General features: G+C 46.1%; 1 protein-coding gene across 1 annotated transcript in view; it reads right to left on the bottom strand.

The window, feature by feature from the left end:
• DBNDD2 (dysbindin domain containing 2) overlaps window positions 1-26,771 on the bottom strand; it is a 28,928-nt gene extending 2,157 nt beyond the window's left edge. Inside the window, exons 1-3 of the mRNA XM_079980072.1 lie at window positions 26,531-26,771; window positions 8,381-8,536; window positions 8,103-8,249 (exon numbers count right to left, since the gene is read on the bottom strand). Of these exons, the coding sequence (XP_079836198.1) occupies window positions 8,103-8,249; window positions 8,381-8,536; window positions 26,531-26,573 (346 nt within the window). The 5' untranslated portion in view covers window positions 26,574-26,771. The remainder of the gene's footprint in view (window positions 1-8,102; window positions 8,250-8,380; window positions 8,537-26,530) is intronic.

Here is a 26,771-nt window from a genome sequence, read left to right as displayed (position 1 = left end):
GCCATATTTCCCATTGCTGGAGCCTGTCAAATTAATACAGCTGACTGCTGCCCACCAGTTTGACTCCGCTGTTTGCAATGAGGAGATTTCAGGTGTGGAATTGGCTGAAGTTCAAAATGGGCACTACATAATTGTTCTGGAGCAGCTGCAGAGACAAAGCGAAATGTGGCTACCTTTTGCATGCCATTGAAATCGCCACTCAAGCACAACCTTGTAGAGTGCAAAACCTAGCTCTACAGAAATCTCACCTTAAGAAGAAAGGAAACTTATTCCTTCTCCCTTATGACTCTGGAGAAAGGCTTGCAAAACAAGAGAGGTATTAGGTGCAGGGCACCCAGGGGTCCAAAATGAAATGCTCAGGAGCTCCCTTTTGCTCCATCAATTAGCTCCAAGCTTTAGGAAACATGGGACAAAACACCCTCAGGGATGGGGTGGGAGCAGGGCCATCTTAAGCATATTCGGCACTGTGGTGCAAAGATCCCTCCAGCTCCCCCCCCCCCGGCAACTCCAAAACAAGGGAGGAGACAGTGGAAAATGTCCTCTGCCTCCCTCACCACCCCGATCCCCGGCCTGGTGGCGGCGATCAAGCAGGAAAACGTGCTGGTGGACATGCTCTCCGGCATCGGGGCGCCCCAGAAGGCAGCCTGGGAAGGCTGCGTGCCACCTTTTGTCAGGAAGCAGGAGGACAACGACCAGGAGCAGGGCCGTCTTTAGCAGATGCAGAGGCTCATGAGGGAAGCTGTGTGCAGCTTCCATCCTAAGCCTCTGCAGGGATTGCTCTCCTCCTGCAGAGGCTTGGGAAAGAAGCTGCATGCCCGCCAGCCATATAGTTGGCAGGGCGCAGCTAGCGGGCGTGCAGGGAAAGGGGAGGCAAAGCCACACAGCTCCCCATTCGCTAGGGCCACTAAGACCAATGGGAAAGGCGGCTCTGGGTGAGAGTAGCTCCTTCTTCCAAAAGCTGCTAAGAGGTCAAGGGAAAGCAGCAGGGTTGCGTTCCCCATTGCTTGTCTGAACAGAGGCCATCAATCTGGCTGCTTAGGTGCCAAACCAGGCCTGAAACCAAGAATGGATCCAGATAAAATGCTTCCAGGCATACCTGCAGCTGGCCAGCAATCACGCGCTCTGTCACCTTGCCCCGGAAGGGAATATTAGAGTCTGCAGGGTAGTTTTCTAAAAACTTACCAGAACATCGTAAACTGGGGACTCGCAGACACAGCTATCTGGCACAGCTATCAGCAGTGGTGGGGCCTTGTTGGGGCCATCAGCCCACAGCAGCTGCTGAAAGCTGGGCCTGTGCTCCCTTTGTGGTTCTTATGCTCCATGCCTGCTAATGCTCATGAAATTTACAGGCCCCCTTCTTCCTTCTATTCCACTGCTCGTTGCCAAGACAACAAGACAACTATTTGACAACTTGCATTTTCTAAACTAGAATGAGTTATGCAATACAACATATGGGATTTTGCTTAATTTACATCTTCCCTTTTGCTGCTTCTGCACAGAACTTGGCAGCCCAGGCTGCTGTATGGTTCATTAACTCCCGATCTTGTTCAGAAACAGCCTCCTGTGCTTCTGCGCGAAAGTTACATTGCGCGGATGGTATTATCTGCCCTGCTAATAAATCATTAGCCAAAGACACCGCTGAACATGCCGCGCAGCGTGTGACTCCATGACAGCGGGAGCAGGTTGACCCCGTAAACCCCTTCCGTCAAGAGCCTGGCCTGGCCAGATCTCCTCCGTGAATCTCTGGCCGTGTCATTGTACAAGCCACGTGCCTCGCATTCCTTCTCCATGTTTGGCAACGGGAGCTTTTGTGCATGGCTTGTGAATAACGTGGCTTGGAGACATCATCAGTGAGGCCGTTTAACTGGAATGCAGGAGGCTGTGCCGGTAAAGTGTTTGAATCACACTCTGGCTGAATCACTGCATAATAGCGGGGTCTTGTCGCCTTCTCTTTGACCTCCTGCACAGGGCAAAGAGCCTTCCAGCCTGAGAGTGAACAGAGTGGGGATGCGGAGAGCTGTATTTTAATAAATGCAATCAACATAAATTCAAATTCTTTGGGAGACGGGTCAGTGATGCTGTCCATTTAGGGACAACTGGCCCATGCTTGCAGAATAATAAAAGCTGATTAAATGGTGTGCCGGGTTTTGGTTGGTAGCTTGGTTTGGCAGTTCATTTCCCAAATTCTTTTAATTAGTTCATTCAGTGGGGTTTAGTTTATTGTGTTTAGTTTAATGTGTTAAGGTTGTGCTTTGTATAGTTTATATATTGTATTGTATTGTTTTTTCTATTTTTTGTTCTTTTTTTTCTTTTGTCTTCTTTTTCTTTTTTGTAAGTTTTAAAAGTAATAAATATTATTTTTTTTAAATAATAATAATAATAATTAGTTCATTCAGTGGGAACAAGCACCCTTCTGCTGTGGTGGCACTGCTTTTCCAGAAAAGGCATTAACCTTCACAAAGTGGGGTGCGTGGCCAGTCTTTCTGTGTCCTGTCCTCACCCCTGAACATTTATTCCAAAGTTATGCATTCATATTGCACTATGCAGTAAGATTAGCTGAGGTCGCAGAGTGATGGGATAGATCAGTGGTAGGAAACTCCTAGCCTGTGGGCCTTTTAAGCCTGCCAGACCTCCACATTTGACCCGTAGCATAGTTTGTCCCAAACCGCATCACCTAACATCATAGAACGTCAGGCGTGGGGCAGGCAAACCTCCTGGAAGCCCGTTGCACAAGCGGAAGTTCTTCCGCAGGGCTCTCTCTCCCTTGGATGGCGCTCATTAGATCAGGGGTCAGCAAACTTTTTCAACTGTGGGCCAGTCCACTGTCCCTCAGACCTTGTGGGGGGGCTGGACTATATTTTGAGGCAGGGGAAATGAGCATAGAAAAATTCCTATACCCCGCAAATAACACAGAGATGCATTTTAAATGAAAGCACACATTCTACTCATGTAAAGACACGCTGATTCATGGGCCGGATTAAGAAGGCGATTGGGTTGCATCCTGCCCACGGGCCTTAGGTTGCCTACCCCTGCATTAGCTGAATCCCAGTCTATGGTAAGTTCTACTCAGTAGATCCATTGGGTGGAATTTAAAGTTGCGCTCCTCCAGCCATGCTGCATGCACAAGCATTGCAGCTTGGCAGATGGAATGATCCCCTCTCCTTCCTCCGTGCATCAATCCCCTTTTTGAGGAGTGGCTAAACTGGGGCGTTTCAACTACAACTACATGCCCCATCATCCCTGACTACTGGCCATACTGATGGGGCTGGTGGGAGTTGTAGTCCAACAACCTCTGGAAGGTGATTAGTCAGCCATCCTTGCTCTGTTTGAGAGGCTGCCTGGTTCAAGTTTGGTTTAAACCTTAAGAACAAAGAGTACAAGGGCTTGTTCATACTTCCACTTCCCCTGTGCCTGGACAGCGTGGGTCCAAGCAGCTTCCCACTTTCCCCGTGCTTTCTAGCCATTGGTCTCTGCTGTTTTGCCTTGGCCTTGCCACTCTCCTCCGGAAAACCGGCTCTTTCGCGCTAAATCGGAGCAAATGGCAATTGCCGTTTGTTCTGATTCAGCACTAAAGGTCCTCCACGCCTCCGGGGGCAAGCCGAGGTGTGGAAAAGCCCTGAGTCTCACCCACCAGGTGTTAATACATGGGCAGAAGACGGAGCAGGCACAAAGTTCCCCTAGGCGCAGTGTTCTCCACTACAGTGAGATGGACTGTATATTTATTCAGATTATATTGCTCATTTCTAAATTTGCAACCATACATATACAGTAAGTTATTTAATGCAATTTTTATGCAAGACTGTGCCCTCGTGTGTTTTTTGGTGGCATGTTTCTTTTGTTGCGTGGTGAGACATAAATCACCATCCTATTTCACAGATTTCTTCCGGGGCTTCTTCTTTCAGCCTTTCTACTAGGGGTTGTCAACCTGGTTCCTACCACCCACTAGTGGGCATTTCAGGATTCTAGGTGGGCAGTAGGGGATTCTAAAGCACAAGCTGAATCCGCCTTCCATTGAGCACTGGTAGGCGTTAAGGAATTTTTACCATCAAGACAGATGCAGTGGGCAGTAGGTATAAAAAGGTTGACTACCCCTGTAGTAGACAGAGGTTAGTCTCAGTTTCATTCCCCTCTGCTCCTTTAACCAGATAGCATTTCACCTGTACTGCTGCTCTTCAGTCTTAGGAATATTTGCATCAAAGTCCCCATCGCTCAGGCTCAGAAGAGCATATAGCCAAAGCACTGTAAATGGCAAAGCAAGCTACTTGTTTAGCCCCCAATCCATGGGAACCTCTGTGACATTTGAATAAAATGTCAGAACTATCCATCAGCCAGCATTAGATCTGTCACATTTGGTGCTTGCTCCCTCATCTATTCTTGTTTGGAAAGATTCAAATGAGCATGTAGGCCCCAGAGAAGGAAAAAAAATGTACTTTCCACTGACTTAGGATTTGAAGGGTATGAAAAAAGAAGACTAGTAATAGGGAGCAGGGACAGGTCCAGGTGGGGATGGAATCAGCAGGTAGGCTGAAAGGCTAAATTTGTTTCTGTGTGCTAGTAGCAGAGTTTGTGTTGATATTGTGATGGCTTTTTAACTAACACACCAATACACTGATTAATTTCAAGCATCTGCATTTCTCTGCTACGAAGAAAAAGGCAATCAATTTTTAGGCACACAACCCATAAAGGTTTTGGTCTTCTCCACTGACTGTTTGATAATCTGTTTTGGCAGTGGCGATGGTTTCACCTCCTAAATTATAAATCCCACTAAGAGGCAGCACAATTTTACTTTGAAGAGGACATGCTCAGAAACGGAATGTGTTCGGTTTGATCCTGTCTTACACCATCACCATTTAAACACATAATAAAAGAGACTTTTCACTGTTTACTGCCACATTTAACGTGCACGTTGCACAGAAAAAGAAGCCAAACCGATACAAGCATGACATACCAAACAGGTAAGTAGAAAGTGCATAAATTTCATTTTTCTTTTTCACTAATGTATGTGTGGGTGCAGATCAGTCCAACAGAGTACTGCTGGTACCTGAATGAGTTCCATAAATCCTAAAAGCATGGTATTTGTGAGTGTGATCCCCATAACTCCTAACCATATTACAAAATCAGGCAGAGTTTAGCTAGTTTTGAACCTCTAGCCCTCGTGATTATGAAGAACAATAAGCATTTGGCATGATCTGCCAAAGGCATACAAGTTAAAGGTGGGACTAGGCAGTACTTCTAGTAAGCAGTAGACCAGGCTTCTGCTTAGCTCAATGCCTCTCCTTATTTCTCTTGCCTCTCCTCCAAACTATTGCTTCTCCTTCCCAAGCAGCAAGCTGGCAGACCAACTCAAGGACAGAGCCACTCGTAAGTACCTGCAGTTGTCAACTGAGCATCCCACTCTCCCTATCCCAGGATAGTAGGTTGGGGTGCTTATTCTCAAGTAATTCCTGTATCACCCTTTGCACACAAAAATGCAAACAGTAGGCTGCAGAGGGATAGTCTGCTCCACCTTGCCTTGGTAAGAAATGCAGACGGAGCAACTTGCACAGGTGCAACCTTAGCACATGCCTGTTAATGATGCTGTTGCAGGAAGTAACCTTGGCCCCACTTGACCCGAGAAGATCCTGAGTCAAGTCAAGTCCATTTTTATTGTATGTAGCCAAAGGCCTTTACAATGGATGACAGAAAATAAAAGGAAAATTTTCCTCTAAAATCATGCAACATAGCCTGTAGCAGTGTGTAACATAAAAAGAAATTTACAACATTAAATTTTAATATTGGAGTGCATTCACATAGCTGGAATGGAGCTTCTTGGCTGCCAAGGCAAATTTGGCTACCTGGTGTGTAATATATAGATGTTTATCTGCTATCAGTTCAGTTGTCACTTCCTGTGCAGATGGACCTGGAAGCCAATTAAAAACTGGCGATATAAAATTTCCTCTGGGCGTTGTATACAGGGGGCAAATCAGCAGATTGTGTGTGATGTCCTCTACCTGATTGCATCCATATATACATTTGCGATCCATATGGGGAATTCCCCGATATCTCCCCTCTCAATATGCTGAGGGCATCTGTTGGAATCTTAGTTCTACAAAAGCCCTGCGTGGTTGTGGGAAGGTCAACGTCTCAAGGTAATGGGGCCTTGAAGGATTGGTCTTAATTAGGGTGTAACAAGTAGAGTAATGGGCGGCAATGATGGATGCTCTTTCTTGGTTGGCATCCTGATCAAAAATCCACTTTCTAAGGTCACGTGGGCTAAGTAGTTCTCCATTTGAAGATTATAAACCCTAAGCTTATCTTGGTACTTTTGAGCCAAGCCCCCTGTCCTTAGTTGATCTAACTAGCAGAGCTTAGTAAGGGTATGATCCTCAAAGGCGTTTACCCTGTGCCAGTATCTCAGATAGGCTGGATCAATTCTCTCTACTAGTGAGGGGAATCATGGTCCAAGGGCTCACTAGGCTCATTCCTAATCTCAGCTCTTCGGATCCCCTTTAGTAGCTCTGCAATTTACCGTATCTTTTGCTCTATAAGACTCACTTTTTCCCTCCTAAAAAGTAAGGGGAAATGTGTGCGCGTCTTATGGAGCGAATGCAGGCTGCGCGGCTATCCCAGAAGCCAGAACAGCAAGAGGAATTGTTGCTTTGACTGCGCAGCGATCCCTCTTGCTGTTCTGGCTTCTGAGATTCAGAATATTTTTTTCCCTTGCTTTCCTCTTCCAAAAACTAGGTGCGTCTTATAGAGCGAAAAATACGGTGGTTGGTCTGCAATTACCTACCAGAAATCAGAAGGCTGCCACCAGAACACCCTAAGTAGCCTTACAAACACAGTGACACACACACACACACACACACACACAAATCCTATATTAATAATAATAATAATAATAATAATAATAATAATAATAATTTATTATTTCTACCCTGCCCATCTGGCTGGGTTTTTACCCAGCCACTCTATATGTTCTTTCCTCACTATGTTCCTCTATATGTTCCTTCCTCTATTGATGTCAGCGATGAACAGTGATTGGTCCAATTCACAATCCAAATTCCTTGGGTGGGCATTCCAGCCATTCCCCTTTATGAAGGAGTTATATTTCTAAAATTTACTGCATGCAATGCCTTGAAAGAAAATGTGATGAAAATGATGTACAGGTGGTATATTACACCAGTGAAATTAGCTAAAATGTATAAAATAAGTAGCAAATGTAAGGGAAAAGAAGGTACTTTCTATCATCTCTGGTGGGAATGTAAAAAGGTGAAAGGTTATTGGGAAATGATTTATAATGAGATGAAAAAGATGTTGAAATATACATTTATAAAAAAGCTAGAAGCATTTTTACTTGGGATTGTAGGCATGGATAAAAATAGGCAGGATAAAAAACTGTTTTTATATGCAACAACAGCAGCAAGAGTATTATTGGCACAGAAATGGAAGCAGGAAGAATTGCCGACGAAAGAGGAATGGCAGATGAAATGAATGGACTACGCAGAATTGGATAAGATGACAGGAAGGATTCGAAACCAGCGGGACCAGAAATTCTTGAAGGACCGGAGTAAATATGCGAGTTATTTGAAAAACAATTGTAATCAGCTGACTATGCTTTTAGGATTACAAGAGGTTTTGTAAGGAGAACTATATGAAATATTACAGAAAAAAATTAGGAGAATGGATTCTAAAGTATGGATTATTAAAAGTAATAGTTAAGAGGCGATGCAGTGGCATAGCGTGGGTTGTCAGCACCCGGGGCAAGGCAAGTAATTTGCGCCCCCTAACCCGTGGATTTGCGCCCCCTAACCCCCAGATGTTGTGCCTGGTGCGGCCGGCCCCCCCTGCACCCCCCACGCTACGCCACTGAGGCGATGCAAGACTAAGAGATGAAGGTCGAAAATCACTAGACGTGGTTGATGGAAGTCCTAGGCTTATAGCCAAAATGTGGTATAAGATGAGAGACGTTATGTTATGTTTTATTTGGAAAATATATGTAAAACCAATAAATATATATATATTTTTTAAAAAGGAGGAGTTATATTTCAACAGGCAGGCCCCAGAAAGAGTTGGATGCGGCTAGAAGTTGATGTGGGTCAGTTAATGGGAACTGAACATACCTGGCAAAAGAGCAGCTACGTTGTTATTGTCCTCGGTCCCGCAGCTGAGAAACACGTCCACAGTGTCTTGGTCAGAAAGGTCCATCATGTCCATCTGTTCCAGCATGTCCACATTCACCTCCATGGAGGAAATGCTGCCTAAGGGAGCTAGCAAAGAGATAGAAGCCATCAGATGTCCTTCAGCATGGCCATCACCTGTTAATTTTTTACATGCAAGTGGGGCAACTGTGTTCCATAGTCTAACGCACCGCCTATGACGCCTCCCCGATGGTACTTACGTCTCCTGTGCTCTATCTGCAGATGTGATACTGGGAAGAAGAAATCTACGTCATGTTGGAAAACCTCCTCAAAGAATCTCTGCCTCTCCCGTAGCTTGAGCTGCTGTTGCTGCATCTGCTCTGCATCCAGCCCTCTCTGCCCATTGTCCATGTCGGCTGCAAAGGAACCAGAGAGAGGAAAAGAAATCAGAAGCAGCTTCCTCTCATTTCTTATCTGAAGGGAAACACTTCCCAGAGCCAAATGCATGTTAAGTGGGCAGGCAGAATTTTAATGAGAGTTTAAACTGCTTTGTGAGAAGGTTCAGTCTGCACGCGTTTCTTTGCCATAATGTCACTGCTCTTCAAGAAGTATTTTATTATTATTACCGATGATGATTTGAACTTACGAGTGACTTATTAATCACTCGCTATGCAAAAAAAAAAGTCTCCAGGGGTCTTACGCATTTTTTAAAATTGTGAACCGCCATGAGACCTGCTGGTTAGGAGGTATACAAAATAAACAAGCAAGCAAGCAAGCATAAAATGAAGACATTATAATAAAAAGATGTAGCAGTTCATAAAAAGATCCACTGACAGTCCCCAATAAACCTCAGCAAACATTTCATCAGCAACAACTCATCAAGCACAACCAACAACCAACATCATGGGTTTTAATCTGACACCAAGAAGTTGTTAGTGAGAGCCCCAGACAGACCTCACTGGGGAGAGCATGCCACAAATGGGGGGCCACAACTGAAAAGGCCATTTCCCTTGCCATCACCCCAGACTTCCTCAGAAGAGGGACTCAGGGCAGGGCCTCAGAGGAAGATCTAAGGGTCTGGGTAGGTTTCTTAAACAAAACCTGCAAAACCTGTTTACCAAAGGTGAAAACAGAATGACCATGCAGTTCACAGGCAGCATTCTGTTTTTCAAACTACCTCAAACTCCGGGGAAAGGAGGGACATCCTGCTTCTGTCTAACCAAACCAGCTACACTACTTGCTGCAGAGCTATAGCATGGTGGTTGGGAGAAAGGTAATTGAAAACAGGCATTGGGCTCTTATCTATCCTTGTCAGCCGCCTTTCTTTCCAAGCTGACAAATAATTTGTATCCCTTTCCTGGGTGTGTTTGTTCACATTTCTCCCACCTATGAAGAATTGTCAGAGGGCATGCATAGACAACAGCCTTTCGTACTTCAGGCTTTTTGTAGGTTTCCTAGGCTGGGGGTATCAAACCTGGTGTCCTCCTGATGTTGTGTTTGGAAACTCCCATCAGCCTCAGCCAGCATGGTCAGGGATCAAGGATGATGATGATGATGATGATGATAATAATAATAATAATAATAATAATAATAATAAATTTATTTGTACTCCACTCATCTGGGTGGCTTCCAACAAAGATTAAAAATACATTAAAATGTCACACATTAAAAACTTCCCTAAACATCCTTCAGATGTCTTCTAAATGTCAGGTAGTTGTTTATTTCTTTGACATCTGATGGGAGGGTGTTCCACAGGGCGGGTGCCACTACTGAGAAGGCCCTCTGCCTGGTTCCCTGTAGCTTTGCTTCTCACAGTGAGGGAACTGCCAGAAGGCCCTCGGCGCTGGACCTCAGTGTCCAGGCAGAATGATGGGGATGGAGACGCTCCTTCAGGTATACTGGGCTGAGGCCGTTTAGGGCTTTAAAGGTCAGCACCAACACTTTGAATAGTGCTCAGAAACGTACTGGGAGCCAATGTAGGTCTTTCAGGATCAGTGTTATATGGTCTTAGATGATGGGAGTTTCTGAGCACAACATCAGGAGGACCCCGGTTGGCTACCCCTGTTCTAGAATGATAATCTCCGCTCTGAACAAGCCTGACAGTAAGCAGCATGAAGAGCAGTCATTAGGCTTAAGTATATTCTGAACCATTGGTTCTGAATTTTTTCTTTCTTTCTTCCATGGATCATTGGAAAATTGCTGGGGATCTTGACAGGCCACATAATAAGGAAGTTGTTCTACCAGTCAAACCACATAAAGAGCTCATATTTTAACCACACTTTCCCCCCCACTTAAGCACAGGCATCATTGTCAAAACCAATATAGTACTGTGAAAAATATGAGCCCTAGACCCTGTCACTGAGAAGGGTTTCTAACTAGCAAATTGTTATGGAAAAAAATTAGGAGATTGTACCAAGTCTCTGTTATGAAAATCACATGCCTTGTTAAGTGAGCCAGCCTTGGCAAAAAAAGAGTCCTTGATCTCCACCACTGGAAAAGAATCAGTAAAGTGCAGGGCCAAGTATAGATATTCTAAAGTGTTCCTTTCTGTGCACCACTTAGATGGAGCTATGGACCACCAAAGGACCACAGTCTGCATTTTGAGAATCTATGCTCGAAACCAGTCTTCCGCAAATAGGTGCCCAGATACTTTTTATCACAACTCCCATCAACCCCAGCCAGAATGGTCAGTGGTCAGGGATAATGAGAGCTGTAGTCCAAAATGATATGGAGGGACTCAGGTTGGGGGAAGGTTGATTCAGACCCAGCCATCCTGTGAATCAGTAGACTGAAGGAAGCTTGGGCACACAGAGGTTCATCCTCCTCTGCTATCTACGCCATCTTCATAGTTCATTATCTGGTAGCCCTGTTCCATATGTAACCAATTTTTGAAATTATCAAGGGGAGAGGTTTAAATCTTTCCCTCACAGTACTAGATGGGAGCAACACCTCCAGTTTCCACTGCCTTGACTGATGATGAAAGCAGAAAACAGTGGTAGACATTTTAATATTTGCAAATTTAGCATCTGCATTCGTTCAGATAGTATTTTTAGATATGTGCTAAAAAGCAAACCAGGTTCTGCCTGGTTTATGAAATTGCTAGATCAAAGCAAAGAGTCAGCTCCCTTGTAATCTAAGTGGACTTACACAAGGGCAGAGCTGGGTTCCAAAGTGTTTCACTTTGATCTAGTACTGGGCAACTAAATTGCCAGTAATATGAGTTAGGGACCTGGCCAGAATATTTTTTAAAATTAGCATTAGGATTAGGGAAGAATGAGTCTGTCAATTCTGGTTTCTCATTTTTCCAATCTTAAATTCAATTCACCTCATTTCTGCATCAGTTCACAACAATAACTACTTTATCAAATACAGGGCTTTTTCGGTACATGTTTTCTTGCCTGGAGAACTGCCCTGCAAAATTTGGAGAATTTTGAAGGCTAGCTTTATTTCAGTTCAAAATTGGTTAAAGAAGTGTGAATTAAGTAGGTTTCCAACTGAATTTCCCCTCCATCCCTATAATTTTAAAGGGAAGGAAGGAGGTGAGCTCTTGGGTACCCACTTGAAGTAGAAAAGTTGCCAAGTCTGCTTATTGCTTATTTTGTTTCATGCTCACACTTTTCTTCAGTCCATCAGCATACTTCCCCAAACCCATAAAAAAATTTCCTCTTGAACACAGATATCTCAGTTCCTGCTCAGTTTTTTTTTCCTTAACAACAAAAAAATGATTCTTTTAATTCTTTCCATGATGAAAACCACAGAAGAGGGGAAAGTACCAGTCAAGAAGCTCAACAATGTTATGAACAGCCTGTTATGAACAGGACAAGGGTTGGGCCAATCTCCCATTTTGGGGAGAAATCCAGAGGTCAATGATCAAAGCAACAGAGGAGGAACAACAAAACTGGGTAGCCATCAGACTTTGCCTTTGAGATTTTCCGCAGCGAATCTCAGATGCCTCCAAGCTTCTTGACTCAATAGCCATCGAGGCAGGGACCAGTCTGGCTGGTATAAGGAAAATGTGATTACTGAGTTGGGCAGTGCCATAACCAAGGAAACCAAACAAACAGTGAACATTTTAATTGTCTGTGTCTCAGGCTCAGCAGTCTTGTCTGTTGCTTCAGGGGAAATTTCAGCCAAACAGCAGCAACTGTTGAACTTTGTGTTGGCTGTGGAAAAAAAGAAGTAGGAGGAACCAGACAAGGCTGTGTCTCTCTACTGAGACTAAGGTATTCAGTGCCAAGTTTCAAGAGAAAACTCAGGAGATGCTGCAGCAGCTACCAGGAAAGGGGGATACAGCTGCTGGGCTAAGCAAGGCTCATGCAGCCTTCTTGACACATGTCCATCAGCTAACAAGTATGGCAGTCATGGACTGCTTGAATGCAGATGAGTGGTGGGAGGCACCAGCTGGGGAAACCCAGGGGAAGAAGGCTCAGAGCCATGGGAGTGGTGGTGGAACGAAGATGAGTGGTCATAGGGAGAAGAGGGAGCAGACTGGCAGGAGGTGGTGTCGGAAGCTGAAGAGGTAACAGGGTTTAGTAAGCAGGAAGAGACTGTGGCAGAGAGCAGTCCAGACTGAGAGACAGAAGAAGAAGCTGCAGAGGAGAGGAGCCATGAGGCAGGTTGCTGAAGAATCCAGGGGGTCTCCCCCTCCTGCTGCAACTAGGTCCCCTACCCCCTGGTCACCTAGAACACAGCGAGAAATGAAAAGGGAAAAGGAAAGATTGGTTGCATGCAGATGCAGTCTATGATTGCTTGGGGGGGGAACCCCTGGGACTTGGGCAACTGTGGGAAGGCAGGGACCTTCAGACCTTGCAACTGCCTCATTGGGACAAAAACTACAAGCAAATGTTTATGGGATCACTAGGCCTGTGTTATTTGGGTTCCTTTGAATAAAGAGTTGACTTCACAGACACAGTGTTGTTGTTTTTATTGCTGATCTGCCCCTGACTCTGGCTGCTGACAGTGGCTTTCCTAGGTCACCAGTCAACACTGGAATGTGTGCTGAAGCACAGGAAGCAGAGGCCACAGCTCAGTAGCAAAGCATCTGCTGGGCATGCAAAACATCCCAGTTCCAACCCCCAGCTTCTCTTGGTAGGGCTGGGAGTGTGCTTGGTCTGAAACCATGAAGAGCCACGGCCTGCCAGTGTGGACAATACTGAGCTAGAAGCACAAATCAATAGACGTCCGCTTCCTTATTTTCCTAACTAGCTGATCCGGAAGGGTAAACATGTCATTTTATTCCAAATATTACACGACTCAAGAATGGGGGAACTCGGGAGGAAGGGAAGATATATACCTCCATGGAGACTATTCTGCCAGCCACCACCATCACCACCCCTGGCAGTTTTCACAGTGACTAATAGTAGTAAGGATGCAGAAGTATGCATTGTGCAGTGAGTTCAGCATACTCCCGATGAAGAAGTAGTCATGGATGGAACTTACTCATGTGAAAGGGCTATAGCTCAGTGGTAGAGCACTTGCTTTTCAGGGACAAGGTCCCAAGTTCAATCCCTGGCATCTTCAGCTAAACTAAGGAACCAGGGAGCAGATGATGGGAAAGCCCTTTGGCTAAGACCCTGGAAGATGAGAATAGACAATTGTGTGCTTCATTTTCAAGGACTGGCAGGACACTGACAAGTGTGCACTGGGGAAAGGATGGCAGGAGCTTGACTCAGGAGAGGGGGGTCAGTGGTTTGTGGGGACCTGTACCAGCCAGGGGGCAAGAGGCAGAGGCAGGGGGAGCTTCAGAGCTGGAGGGTGGAGCACAGGAGGAAGAGGCAGGAAAGGCAAGTGAAGGGCTGGGTGCTTCCCCACCCTTTCCTGCAGCACTCTCCCAGAAGCAGGAGAGAATTGAAGTGGAAAGAGCAGAGGCAGCTTGCATGCAGGCATAGTCTCTGGCTGCATGCACAGCCCGTCGGGGGAAGATGCATAAGCATGGCCTCCTGTTGCTGCAACTGATCTGTATAGTGCAGACCTGGGAATAGCTGCACAGATCTAGACTGGTTCGCATGGGTATTCAGAGCAGTAGAAATGAATGTCAGTTTTGACAGTAAAGAGTAAACTAGCTCCTGTGTGCATTTCTTTGGCTGGGGAGCACCCTTGACATTAATGGGATAAAATTCCAGTCTGACCTTGAATAAAGCAGTTTTTGATGTTCTTATATCCAAGTAAGCATGCCTAGGAGGTGCTTCTACAGGCCTCTTCCACCATGGTGGGCCATTTCCTTTTATTCCAGCAAAGCCCCAGCTGTATCACAACTGGAATCCTTTACTAACAGGCCAGACCAGTCAGCTGCTTAGCTGAGTTTTCCCACAGAAAGCAGCCAGCAATTAAAGCAAGAGCAAATGAGTGATGATAAGGGCTTGTGGGGAGAGACTGCTCTAATAACAGGCCCTCCCAAGGCTAAACGCTGGAGGCAAAGTTGTTGGATTTCACACAAAGCCATCGACTCGGTCAGGACACCTGTTGTGTGTTCTCTAATGCAAAGCTACAAAACTTAACTTCATTCCAACAGAGCGTGCGCGGGGGGGGGGGGGGGAGACAACATTCATTTCCCACAAGAATGCAACTCCTGCGAAGTTCCCCAGATTGAACCAACATAGTAAGAGACAAATACTGGACTTCTTCTCTACAAAAATAAAAACTTCCAAGCCGTGGTAACCCAAATTCGGCACCAAAAAAGGCTGAATGTTGCAACATATATGAGCTAGATTGGCCAATGGTCTGGCTCAGTATAAGGCAGCTTCCTAATCTCCATTCGCCTTGTCCTCTCCCCTTTGGAAGGCAGTGCAGACTAGGACCAGCAGGAGAAGCAGTAATGCTCAGTAGCAACAGTAATGGCTCCACTGAAAGCATCTTGTCCAAGGCCTCTCTAAGCCCTCCTATGCAGGCTATGTGTGTGTGTCCTTCTGGGTGTCCAGGCACCTTTGTGTATGTATGATGTGCCCTGCTGATGTGCCCATTTAGTCCAGCATCCTTTTCTCCCAGTGACCAACCATTGCCTGTAGGTAGCCAGTGAGCAGGACCATTCTCCCTACCTGCAATTCTCAGCAACCGGTATTCAGAAGCATCCTCTCTCTGGCTATGGAGGTGCAGCATAGCCATCGTGGTTGGTAGCCACTGATAGCCCTATTCTCCATGAATGTGTTTCAAAGACATCCATTTTGGTGGCCATCACTATGTGGTCACGTTGCTTTAAGTAGCACCATTTGCATCCACGGTCTTACTCCAGACAAAGAACCATATTCAGTTGACTTGAATTCTGGCTGAGAATATTAGCAAAAATAACAACACCGTTCTCAGAACTCTGATACAGCCAATGTTCAAGTTTTCTGCTTCAACGGGGCAACAGAAGAACATAAGACAACTCTGCTAATCAGGCCAATGGCCCATTTAGGTCAGCATCCTGATCTCACAGTGGCCAGCCAGATGCCTATGGGAAGTGTGCAAGATGGACAGGAGAACAAGAGCACTCTTCCTACATGTCATTCCCAGCAATTCCCTCCTACAGTGGAGGCAAAACCTATTCATTGTAGCTAGTAGTCACTAATAGCCTTGCCTTCCATGAATTTGTCAAATCCTCTTTTAAAGCTATTGGTGTCCATCACTGCCTTCTATGGAAGTGAGTTCCATAGAATAACTTTGAATAAGTACGGTACTTCCTTTTTATCTGTCCTGAATCTTCCAACATTCAATTTCTAGTGTTATGAGAGAGGAAGAAAAACTTTTCTCTATCCACCCTAGTACAGTTAACCCACAAATTACACAGGGGTTAACATTCCAGGGATTGCATCTAAAGCCAAAATTGTGTATGGTCAAAGGGTTCAATGTCAGGTGGGATTGCCAAAGTCATTTTTCCAGGAACCCCCACTCCCTTTCCATCCCTTTTAATTTTTTGATATATTTCGGTCATGCACACAATGCACGCACAATTTAATGCACATAAGTTGTGGGCTTACTGCAACTGAAATTAAATCTCTGGTCTTATTTCACAATTGTGCAATCCTGTATCAGCTCACATTGCATTCGGGACCATTGCTCTGTGTCTGCTCCTCCTCTTCCTTGTTCCTAGCACACACACACACACACAAACACCAAGGAAATGCGCCAGGAAGCTAGGCCACAGAAAGGGTCAGGCGTCCAGACAAAGAGAGACGGGACTGATGGGTACTGTGTCAGTACATGCCAGAGCTTGCACAGAATGTCTTATGTTAGCATCAGAGAGACGTGTCAGGATTGATTCCCCGGGGTAAATTAACAAACCTGCTGATAAATTCCCTGATGAGATTTCATTAGCCATCTGGGCAGCTGGCCACTAACACTGAAATGCCATTATGTAACTTGCACAGATAGCCAGCGGGCGAGATGAGCAGCTGGTGATGGGTCCTGACCGCCCCATGACTACAGGGAGGGTCAGAGACAGTGTCTTGTTCACCACTTCCCTTCCTCCTTTTATCTGGCGATGTTTACTATTATGTCCATTTATGGATGGGAGGAAAGAGGTCTGTATGCACACTTTTCCTTCTTATTTGCTAAGGCTGCGTACACACTGCACATTTAAAGTATACCCCACCGGGTACCATCACTGGCTAAAGAGGCTGGAAAATATAGCTCTGCGATAGGGGAAACTACAGTTCCCAGGATTCTTGCTGGGCAGGGGGAATGTGCTTTAAATAGATGGTGTGCAAGCAGGCTAAGACAGGAGCAGAAGAGAAGAGAACGTACCATTCTCCTTTTCCCCTGTGACTGATGGTCTCACCATCTCACACACGCTGCTGAGATTGCCTCACTGGGATGGCATGTTCGCCAAGACTGCTAGGCATCCACACACAATGCTGCCCCTGTGTGCTACAAGCTGTCTTTAAGGAGGGGAGGGGAAAGAGAAATACCTGCCCCTGCTGCTGGGGTCTCTTTCCCATGGCAACCAGCCAATGGTGGCCTGAGCGCATTCACAGCTGGGAGAATGCAGCCCCACTCCCCCCGCCATCCCTGTCCCCGAAACGCCGACCTCCCAACCCGGCTGCCACCGAGACCATCAAATGGGCAACAGGGCTCCCCACCGCCTGCCTAATCCTTCCGGCTCTCATGCTTCATTCATTACACGACGAAGACGGAGCCTGAATGCAAGTGTGGGGACCGAAGGGAAGGAAAAAAGAGACCTGTGGTTTTCCCTCCTAATTCCTCTATTCAGTGTACATGCAGGGAAGATTTTTGGCAAACGGGAAGAAGTTGGAAGCAGGTGGGTTGGCCGCGCCATCAGTGGCTTCACATGTTCTCAAGGGAACAAGAGGAGAAAGCTATCTTGGATGCCTGAGTCATAGGAAGGTGGGCTATAAAACGGCAATTCTTTTAATAAATCAAAGGAAGGAAGCCTCCTGCCATGTTTTCCTCCTCGGTGCCACACAGATCATATTATTATTTACAAGATTGCATTTTTAGTGCTCTCTTTCTCTCGGGCAGGAGTTGGAAACTTTTTCAGAGCAAGGGCCACATTCCCTCCTGGGCAAGCTTTTGAGGGCCACCTGCCAGTGGTGGATGGAGCCAGAGATGAGAATGAGTGGAGCAACCAAAGGAAATTTTACAGGCTAGTTTCTACATCCACTCAAGTGCTCCCTTATTCTTCATCTGGGCAAGCAGTAAGTTTTATCAGACTTCAGGGACACGTTCCAGCCAGGCAAAAATGCTTGGGGTACAAAGCAGCGCCAGTCAAGGGTGTGGCCTGAGGAGAGTTCCAAAGAGCCACAAAGAGGTCTAGAAGGCCGTATTTCGGCCCTGGACTGGAGCTTCCTCACTCCTAACCTTGGGATCTCGGGGTGGTGTACATGGTATTCACTGTGTTTTCATCTTCACAGCAGCTTTGTGGGGATGGTGCCTAGCCCAGGGTCACCCTGTGAGCTCCATGGATGTTGGGGAGTTAATGGTCCAGTTCTTCCTGATCCTAATTCAGCACAGGAACCACTTTAGAAGAGGCTGGAAGGCTTCTATCGGGTTGGACCAGCCCAAGACAGTTTGCTGCCTGAGGCAAAGAGCAAGTTGGTGTCCCCTCCCATTCCATAGAGAGAAGCTGAGTGGATTGGCAGACAGAACTTACTTCAAAACTGGTAACAGGACAGTGCTGTCCATCGTATCTTGGGCAGTGAATTAGCTTGGAAGGCCCAAGGCAGGCAATGAAACCTCGCCACATATCCACACACATACAGCATATGCTACCGGAGGCAGTCTCCTCGCTCTGCCTAATGGCAGGGCCGGTCCCACAATAAAGGATGAAGTTAGCAGATTTTCTGCATCAGCAGGTGGTTGAAATAATATTATATCTGAGGTTGCTTGTAACTCTTACAATTCACTACACTGAACTGGTCTCCCTTCTGTGCCCCCTCCCAACTCCAGTGTTTGGGAACTGACTTCTACGGCAGTTATGGGGCTTATGACCACAAATATCCATTGCAGTAACCCTAATGGGGCGCTGACCCACATACCTGCCCACCTCCCAAGTCAGCACCGGATTTAGGGTGGTTTCCCAGCACAGGGCACCAAGCCGAGGGGGTGAAAAATTGAGAAGATCTATTTTGGGGCGCCAAATTTTGGCCTGGCACGGAGCATCATATTACAAAAGATTACCAAAGTCAACTCCTGCCGATGCCCTGAATGTTTGCCTGCCAATTACTACTGAGATGTCCAAAATGGTTTCCTCTTTCCCCTACATGGTGTGCTTCCCATTTTGAAATACCCTGGCATATGGAATCCCTGGCTATTTTGAGTTAATAACTGTGGCCCGCAGACAGCATTTCAGCCTGGGAACTCCACTGAAAGGAGAGCTGGAGCTAAACTTGAGGACTCAAGTCCCATTTTAGACATGGATTTGCTTGGGCATGTTGTGCAAGTTGCTTATCTCCTGGCTTCCCACCTGTAAAGTGGAAATAAGAGTGACCTACCAGGAATAACATGAGGATGTGCAAGATAAGAGATTGCAAAGGAAGCTGGCGTACCACAGGGGGTTAAGAACATGAATTAGGAGTCACTCTGGTTCAAATCTCAGTCAAGCCATGAGCTGCTACAGGCTGTCAGAATAACTTGGATAATGTAAGGCACTTTAAATACCTGTAAAGAGACACAGCAATTCTACTTGGTCTGAGAAAGTGCTCTGCGCTTTTAAAAGTGCTACGTGCAGCAAGCCCAGTTCTGAGCACCACAATTTAAGAAGGATATAGACAATCTGGAATGTGTGCAGAGGAGGGCGACCAAGATGATCAAAGGTCTGAAAACCAAGCCTTCTGAGGAAATGAGTATGTTTAACCTGGAAAAGAGGAAACTGAGAGGAGATATCATAGCCACCTTGCAATATCTAAAGGGCTGCCACATGGAAGATGGAGCAAGCTTCTTTTCTCCTGCTCTGGAGAATAGGACTCAAACTAATGGCTTCAAGTTACAAGAAAAGAGATTCCGACTAAACCTCAGGAAGAACTTTCTGATAGTAAGAGCTATTTGACTGTGGAACAGTCTCCCTTGGTAGGCTGTGGGCTCTCCTTCAGTGGAGATTTTTAAGCAGAGGTTGGATGGTCATTTGTCTTGCATGCTTTAGCTGAGATTCCTGCATTGCGGGGGGTTGGACTAAGTGAGCCTTGAGGTATCTTCCAACTCTGTGGTTCTAAGTGCCCTGCTGAATCAGATGAAACGTTCAGATCTAGTCCAGAATCCTGTTTCCTACAGAGGCCAACCAGGCGTCAACTGAAAGCCTACAGGCAGCAGGCATGAAATCAACAGCCCTCCCATGCTGTCTTCCCCAATACCTGGTATTTAGTGGCTGACTCCTTCTGAAGAAGGAGGCACTAGATGGTTAACGGTAAAGGGACCCCTGACCCTTAGGTCCAGTCGTGGCTGACTCTGGGGTTGTGGCGCTCATCTCGCTTTATTGGCCGAGGGAGCCAGCGTACAGCTTCTGGGTCATGTGGCCAGCATGACTAAGCCACTTCTGGCGAAGCAGAGCAGCGCACGGAAACGCCATTTACCTTCCCGCCAGAGCAGTACCTATTTATCTACTTGCACTTTAATGTGCTTTCGAACTGCTGGGTTGGCAGGAGCAGGGACCAAGCAACGGGAGCTCACCCCATCATGGGGAATCGAACCGCCGACCTTCTGATCGGCAAGTCCTAGGCTCTGTGGTTTAACCCACAGCACCACCCGCATCCCACTAGATGGTTATTGTGGCTAAATAATGAAAAGCACAGAACTTACAGCGAAACCTTCTCTATGTTGTCTCAGAAAGCAATGGATGTAGGAGATGCTGCCAGACAGTGGATAGAATCTACATGGAAGTATTGGGAACAGAGGATGGGGTGGACCCAAGAGTTCTGGAGAATGCAGGCAATGCCCTATTCTGGCCAAGAGAGTTGGCAGGAGTATCTGGTTGCATTTCTGCTGGGAGTGGTGGCATTTGTCATTATCCCTTGTCCTGCTGGATCCTGAATACAAAACTCCCTCTATGCATCAGGCAATGCAAATGAAAGAATGGGATGGAGGGGGAGGATTGTTAATGTAGGCATAAATCCAAGAAAAGATGGGGGGGGGAGGCTTTTCTTCATTTCCAGGCTCTTTAATGTCCACGAAAAGCTCCCAACTGCTTAAAAGGGCAAATAACTCGGAATAGAGCTGGGGCCTAAGGAACAGCTACAACCACATTTGCAAGATTGAAGAACAGCAGTGTAGCTCTTTGGGTCCAACAAAGGCCACAGATTCTGGGGTTGGGATGGGAAATGCAAACCACATTTGGATTTCTAACCCATGGTTCATGGGCTGCCCACCCGGCCACAATGTAAAACAAAATGCTTGCATGTGTGAGAAAGAGACTGTTTTCCCAGACTCTATTACGGTTGCCATCGCAACCCTTTGCCCTTCTTTTTTTATTATGCTCATAATTGTTCACAGTCAACACACATGATGCAGAATTTTGCTTCCTCAAGTTTCTAGATCTCGTGGTTCAAGCATGGAAGACAAATGGAAAATGTTCAGATAGGAAGGTTCAAAAACCAAAAGGAACTAGTGTAGGGGACCTTTTCCCTTCATGCAGGGTTAAATCTGAACCAGGGTTCAAACCCTAGACTCTGGTTCAAAAACAGCACTCATAGCTGCCATACAATTTGCCAGAATGTTTTCTATACAGCACCTGCCCACAGCGTCTGAGCATGTACAAAATGCCTACCAGCCAGCCTTTGCATATTTAGGACTGAGAAGGGTAAATATTTGCAGATTAAAGGCAACAGCTTCTAAATTATGTTTGAGCCCTACCCGTTTCATTTTGCAAATAAGGACTACCTGAACAACTTTTCTTCCTACTTCCTTCTTCCTCCTGGCCCCCAGAGAGCTGTATGCTCACATATGATCTGGTTTTAACACATTTACAACACACCTTTGAAAAATATTCTCTCCTCCTGACAGCGGACATGCATTCCAAAGATGTCAATTTAGCAAGCAGGATTTTAAAAATGCAAATAGCATCAGCCGAGAGCTGGTAATTATGGGGGTGGCAGAAGGCATGGTAGAAATGTAACCCTTCTATCCCTTGCTGCAGTTCTGATAAAAAACTATCATCTGCAGCTGAGATTTTCTTTGCAGGGAGGAAGCCACTGGCACCAATGTAAATTAACAGCATCAGAAATATCCTGGCCAGGTTGCACCTCATGAGACTGCAATAGTGGATCTAGTAACCATGCATTGTTGCATTTCAGGTATTTAAAGGACCTTGCATAAATTAATCTTTAAAACAACTATGCAAATAGATTAGCACTGTTATTCTCATATTGCAGGTGGAAAGTGAAGATCAGCAGCGGTGACTTGCTTAAAGAACCCACTTTTTGAGTTCATGGCTGAAGTGAAATCTGGGTTTTTCAGCTTACATGCTTAGCACTTCCACTACACTAATGCTCAGAGTTTAAGATCTCTGTCTTCTCTAAAACATTTTTTTTCATTGTCCTATATTGAAATATTTTTGGCAGAAGGTAACTGAAACTATCAACAGAACTGTACGGAATAATCTTACATTTACAGTGTAAAATATCCTTTTGAATTATATATCCAGCATGTGGAACCTTACAAAAGGACAATATGAGTGGACTCTCACTACAGCAAAAAGACTCATATTGATGAACTGGAAAAATAAAAATGCAGCTCCCTTCTACGTTTGTATTGAAGACTTAAACAAACTCACAACATATTAACAACTTGCATATTATCACAGACTTGCCATGGACAAATTCAATGATATTTGGAATCCATTCTTACAAATACTGTAGAAGGTTAAGATCTGGTGAATTACAATAAAAACTTTGTAAAGTATACAGTTTTGGTTTTCTTTCCCCACCCCCACTTGCTTTGCTGTTTCTCTTCATCTTTTACTCTCTTTTACTTACCATGTTTAGTGCATGGTACCATGTTTTCTAACTTTCAATAAAGATGTCTTTAAAAATAAATAAATCTCTGTTTTCCAGGAACATGAAAGGGATATTCTGTGTAGTTCTGCCAAACAACTGGTTTCATCAGCAGCTGGACCAAGAAGCGCATGTAATATATAAATTGTGCACATTTATTTTGCATGATTTATTCTTCTTTTGCTGGTCAAAAGACAATTGCAAAGAGCTGTACCAGCATCTTGCTCACATCCACTTCAGGCTTCTGAGATCCCCCAAGGCATTGCACAAGCACTTTCAAGTTTATATTTGAAACCTAAGGAGCTAGAAGCTTGTTTTAAAAATAAAAAGGAAACTGGGCTGCTTTGAATTTGGTAAATTCTGCATTCCATACCAGATTTGACACTCATAAATTATGATTACAGAACACACACAGCCATGAATATTCCACAAAAATATACTACAATATATTCCATAAACTATGTATCAAGTGTCATCTAGACTGGAGCATCCTATATTGCTCCAGCCAGGTTTATTCAACCTGCTCAACTGCAGTAGTTATTTTCACCAACGGTTCATGAGTTTATGCATCACTGGGGTCTGTTTGGTTCTGCATTTGTAGAGCAGCTGGAGAGGGCAGTTCCTCTGAGCATATGCAGAATGCCTTGCCCTCGTTGCACATAATCACTTGTGCTTGGGTTTAACATGAAGGTTTTTCTCACCAAAGGGTGTGGCTTCCATCCAAGTTTAAGTTCAGACACGATTCTTTCCCTATAGACTGTATTTGGGCTAGTGGTTTAATCCGCATTAAGGCTGTTCCTATGGCCTGTGTGAGACCTTTCAAGAGAACCGCAAGATTCAGGAAATCTCTCCCACAGGGGAACTCATTTGAAACCTTCTTTTGCTCAGTAGCCAAGCCCCAAAGTATCCTTTACAAACTGTTCAGGGAAGGTAAACAGCAATTAGGTTGAACTTAGGTGGAAATGATGGTGGTGATGATGACTTCATTCAGTCTGGATAAGGAATTATGGAGAAGCTGTCAGAGTTTGTTGTCCTTGGTGCTTGGAGAGCCTCTTGTCCTCCCGTCATCCCCTCTAATGCTCTCATGGTTTTATCCTACTCGTCGTTCTATATAAAGCAACTCCTGCCCCTGTAAATAGCAGGGTCTTATGATGTATTCTCTGCTGGAGAGGGATCTGTGGGGATATTTTTAGCTTTGAGACTCGAGGGATTTGGGGATTGGTTGGTCTAGCTTTTTATTATGAATTTGTGACAGAGAGAAAAGTCATGGGTTGCCACCTCCTCGCCCCCATTCTCTTCCTCTCAGCCCTCTGTCTATCTGTGCCAAAAGCCGCTGCCTCAATTGCCTTCCCTCCCTCCTCCCTCCTACAATTCTTCCCACAGTGGTTTGGATTATTTTATGCTTTTGCTGCAGTATCATATCAAAGAGGAAGGCTGGGTGGAGCGTTTGTACAAGAGCCTTTGATGGATTCTGGCTGGGCCTCTGGTTTCAGGCCAACTCCTCTTCAAATACTCTTATCTCTATGCTGTTCCCAAGTTCCCCTTCTCCTCATCCCCGTGAAGCAGAAGACTGTTTAGGAAGTCCGCAACCTCTCTTGCTCAGCTATGGTTTTCCAGGAACGACATAAGCAGTAGATCCCTCAGCGTCAATGTTATGGCTCTTTGTAGCCTATCCTTCAAGGAATAGGCCTTCAGCCTGGACCGGAAGAGATGCCCGATAACCCATCTCAGAAAAACATCAGCCCTGCTGACAAACAATGGCTGTGCATATACACAAGCGCACACCAAAGAATAATTCCAGCAGCACCGTCACTCGGTGTGATGTTAAATACGTCATTGCATTTAATCTGCAGTCTCTTCTCCTATTTTTTAAAAAATCTGATGGAGCAGCAGAATGTACTCTATGTGCAGGGATACACGGGGAGGCGGCAGAGTGCTGAGCTTGCCTATGCATGAAATGACGTGAAGATGGGCACTGCGTGGCAAAGGAAGCTGGCAGCGCGCAACGCGAGGTGTGTGGGGGAGTCATGTGACTGTGTCAGAACTGGCGAGTGGGCTGCGGGGATGGCGGGTGACGTAGTTCACAAGGTAAAGTGTCAAGCGGGGCAAATGAGGAAGGATGCAGCCCACCTGGCATCTTTTCACAGGGGTGGCAAACATCTTGTTATTGTAATAAGCAATGGAATCGGTACCCTGGCAACAGCTGCTGGAGCAGCTTTCCCCAATGTGGTGCCCTCTGGATGCTTTGGATAGCACGTCCCATCACCTCCAGCCTGGGCCGCCTGGGGCTGATGGGAACTGTAGTCCGAGACACATAAAGCACCATGTTGGGGGTGGCTGTGGCATGTCCTTTACAGCTTAACACGCATGGGAGGATAACAGTCATTGTGTCATGATGGATATAGGCTGGAAATCAGAGGGAACATGAATACAGAATGCAAGTGCTGACAAACAACAGTGCAATGCCACTGTTGCGCTCACGACCTGCCTGTGGATTTCCCATTGGAAAATCCCACTGTGGGCAGCAGAAATTGGACTAGGTATGCCCCTGCTCAGATCCAGCGGAGCTCTCGTATTCACTAAAGAAAAATGCTGATGGGCATGTGGGGCCCAGAGGGATTATGACCTCTAGAGGAATGCTCAGTCATATTACAGCAGGGTGCATGCCCTAAACCCTTACCTTTGGCCTCCTTAGGTGCTGTTTTTGAGAGGGCTATTGGGGGTGCGTGATTTGGTTATAATGCAAGCATTCACTTGGAAGCAAGCCCCCACCACCACCACCACAGGAACCTTGCAAATCAGCATGCTTAGGAGCATACAGTTTTGGCTTCCTAACCGCCCCCCCCCCCCAGGATGAGTAAGAGTATTTAAAACAAAACCAAATGAAGTGAAGAGGACAAATAAGAAGACCCTGCTGGATCAGATCAAGAACCCATCTAGTTCCATGTCCCGTTCCCCACGGTGGTAACAGTAAGCCCTAGTGGTGAGAGGGATCTACAGTTCGTGGCTTGCAGACCCAAATATAAACCTATGCTGCCCCTGCCTATCAGAGCTACATTTTCTCCCTTCCTGGAACAAAACCTGTTCGTCTAGTGGAAACATGAGGGGAAGAGAGAGAGAGAGAGAGAGAGAGAGAGAGAATGATTGCCAAGAAATGACCAAACACATCCATTTTATCCATAAATACAGCGCAAGCACACACCGAGGCTCCTTTATGGCTTGCAGGGGAGCTTCTGCCAAGGTGTATTTTCAGAATGCTAAGGAGGAAGGGACAGAAGGCCAAGGTTGACAAGTGGTCTGCTCATAAGGTGGAAGCCACAAGATTGTGTATGTGTGTGTGAAATGAGAGAGACAACAACCGCAGGCATGCTTGTCACCTCAACTTGTGAAAGGAATGCCGTGGGCTGCTGTTTGCATGATATACAATACTAATGGGTGACTACAATTACAAGACAATGGCTAGGATGGCTCCCAGCTGTTGATCATTATAAAGAGGTGTCAATCCTCTGAGCTGTGCCCAGAGCAGCCCTACAGAATTGACATCTATCTCCAAGCTGATGAGCCGGCGTTTCCAACAGCAAAGCCGTGGGGGGTATGGGTTTGTCCAGCGAGCTACTCTTCTCGGGGTTCAAACCCCCTTGTTTTGCTTTCAGTGTACCTGGAGAGAAGCGCTTCTAACTGGCCGCTGAGCCATGGGCTGCTGCTGTTCAACCCTGCATGTCTATAGCCTGGAACAATTCGCAGAGACGGGTAGAATGATGCCCGACGCCTCCCTCGCTGCGCCTGACAAGCGCCTGTGCCTTGCCTCTCAGCTCAGACAAGGGCAGCGCGGAAAAGCTTCAGCCCATTTCACAGAAACGACTGATAAAAGTTTGGGATGGGAAGGCAAGAACGGCGCTGCTTCGCCTTCCCTCCCACCCCCACCCCGTCCCACCTTTCTCCCCATGCATCCACCAGCTCCTGCCCCTCTCCCTTAGCAAATCCCAGACTTACAGGGCAGCCTCCTGCCGTGGCTGTGAGCTTCAGGTCCTGACATCGCCTTCCGAGAGGATGACAGCCCAAGCAGTGAATCAGCCTCTGTCCCGGGGATCCCCCTGAACCGCCCCTCGCAGCAGGTCAGAGGCGAGGTCCTCCCGCAGCTCCCAGCAGTCTTCTCATCTTCCCAAGGAGTGGTTCAACTCAGGGCTTGCTCTGGCCGCCAGAGGAACTCAGGCTGCCTGCCTGCCTGTCTCCC

The sequence above is a fragment of the Podarcis cretensis genome, assembly GCF_951804945.1.
Source record: "Podarcis cretensis genome assembly, chromosome: 6".
Lineage (NCBI taxonomy): Eukaryota > Metazoa > Chordata > Lepidosauria > Squamata > Lacertidae > Podarcis > Podarcis cretensis.
This window is presented reverse-complemented; position numbering and strand designations above follow the sequence as displayed.